General features: G+C 51.0%; 1 protein-coding gene across 4 annotated transcripts in view; it reads right to left on the reverse strand.

The window, feature by feature from the left end:
• The window catches only part of MTMR2 (myotubularin related protein 2), an 85700-nt gene extending 84879 nt beyond the window's left edge, over window positions 1-821 (reverse strand). For all 4 annotated transcript variants that reach the window (XM_012000943.1, XM_012000945.1, XM_012000946.1 and 1 more), the window contains exon 1: window positions 669-821. In XM_012000943.1, the coding sequence (XP_011856333.1) occupies window positions 669-748 (80 nt within the window). In that variant the 5' untranslated portion in view covers window positions 749-821. The remainder of the gene's footprint in view (window positions 1-668) is intronic.

Consider the following 821-nt stretch of genomic DNA (forward strand, 5'->3'; position numbering starts at 1 on the left):
GGAAGAAAACTACCACTCATTTTGTTTTCTTACACCTATCACTGGGGATAAAAATCACTCAGATTCCTTGATACTGACTTTCAGCTGGAAGATTTAGAAAAGAGAAGCACAGGAGACATTTTTATTTACATATTTAAGCAAAAGGAGAGGCGAGAAGAAAATCAGAGTGTAGAGAAAAGCATGAAAGAAATTAAGAAAGTGAAGCCATGAAAAGAGAGAAAAGGCTTGGGCAAGAATTCAAAACCCAAAGACATAAGAAAGGGTGGAGGAAGAAAGATTGACTGAAGGATGGTTTTGGAAAAAGTGATAGAGAAAGACAGGAAATGTGGGGAAAAGAATGGGGGCGGGGGGAACTGTCTTAAAAAAGGTTTGAGAGGGAATGAGAGACAGGAGAAAGTAATTAACTGGGGCCACCTCCTTTGGGGAGAAAAAGAGATCGGAATATGAAAGGTGGAGGAATCGATAAAGAAGCAGCGAGTTTTAACCTCCTTTTCCTCAGCCTCCACGCCCCAGAGAGGGAGGCAGAAGTGGTTCCCAAGTCCCGGGGAAGGAATTCCGGCGCAGCCTTCAGAAACCAGAATCCGCGAATCGGGACAACAATCCAGTGGGTCCCCGGCCCCTCTCCATCCCCTTCGGGCGCTGGGCGGGGCCCTGGGCGTCCTGGTTACCTGGACAAGGAGTCCACGCTGGGCGGCCGAGCTGCCGCCGGCTGGGAGCCAAGACTCTCGCAGCTCGAGCTCTTCTCCATGGCGCGGCAGGGGCAGCAGAGGGAAAGGCTGAAGCGGTCTTCGCGGCCACAGGGCGGGAGAAGCGGAGGGCGG

This window comes from Mandrillus leucophaeus, unplaced genomic scaffold, assembly GCF_000951045.1.
Source record: "Mandrillus leucophaeus isolate KB7577 unplaced genomic scaffold, Mleu.le_1.0 Scaffold643, whole genome shotgun sequence".
NCBI lineage: Eukaryota > Metazoa > Chordata > Mammalia > Primates > Cercopithecidae > Mandrillus > Mandrillus leucophaeus.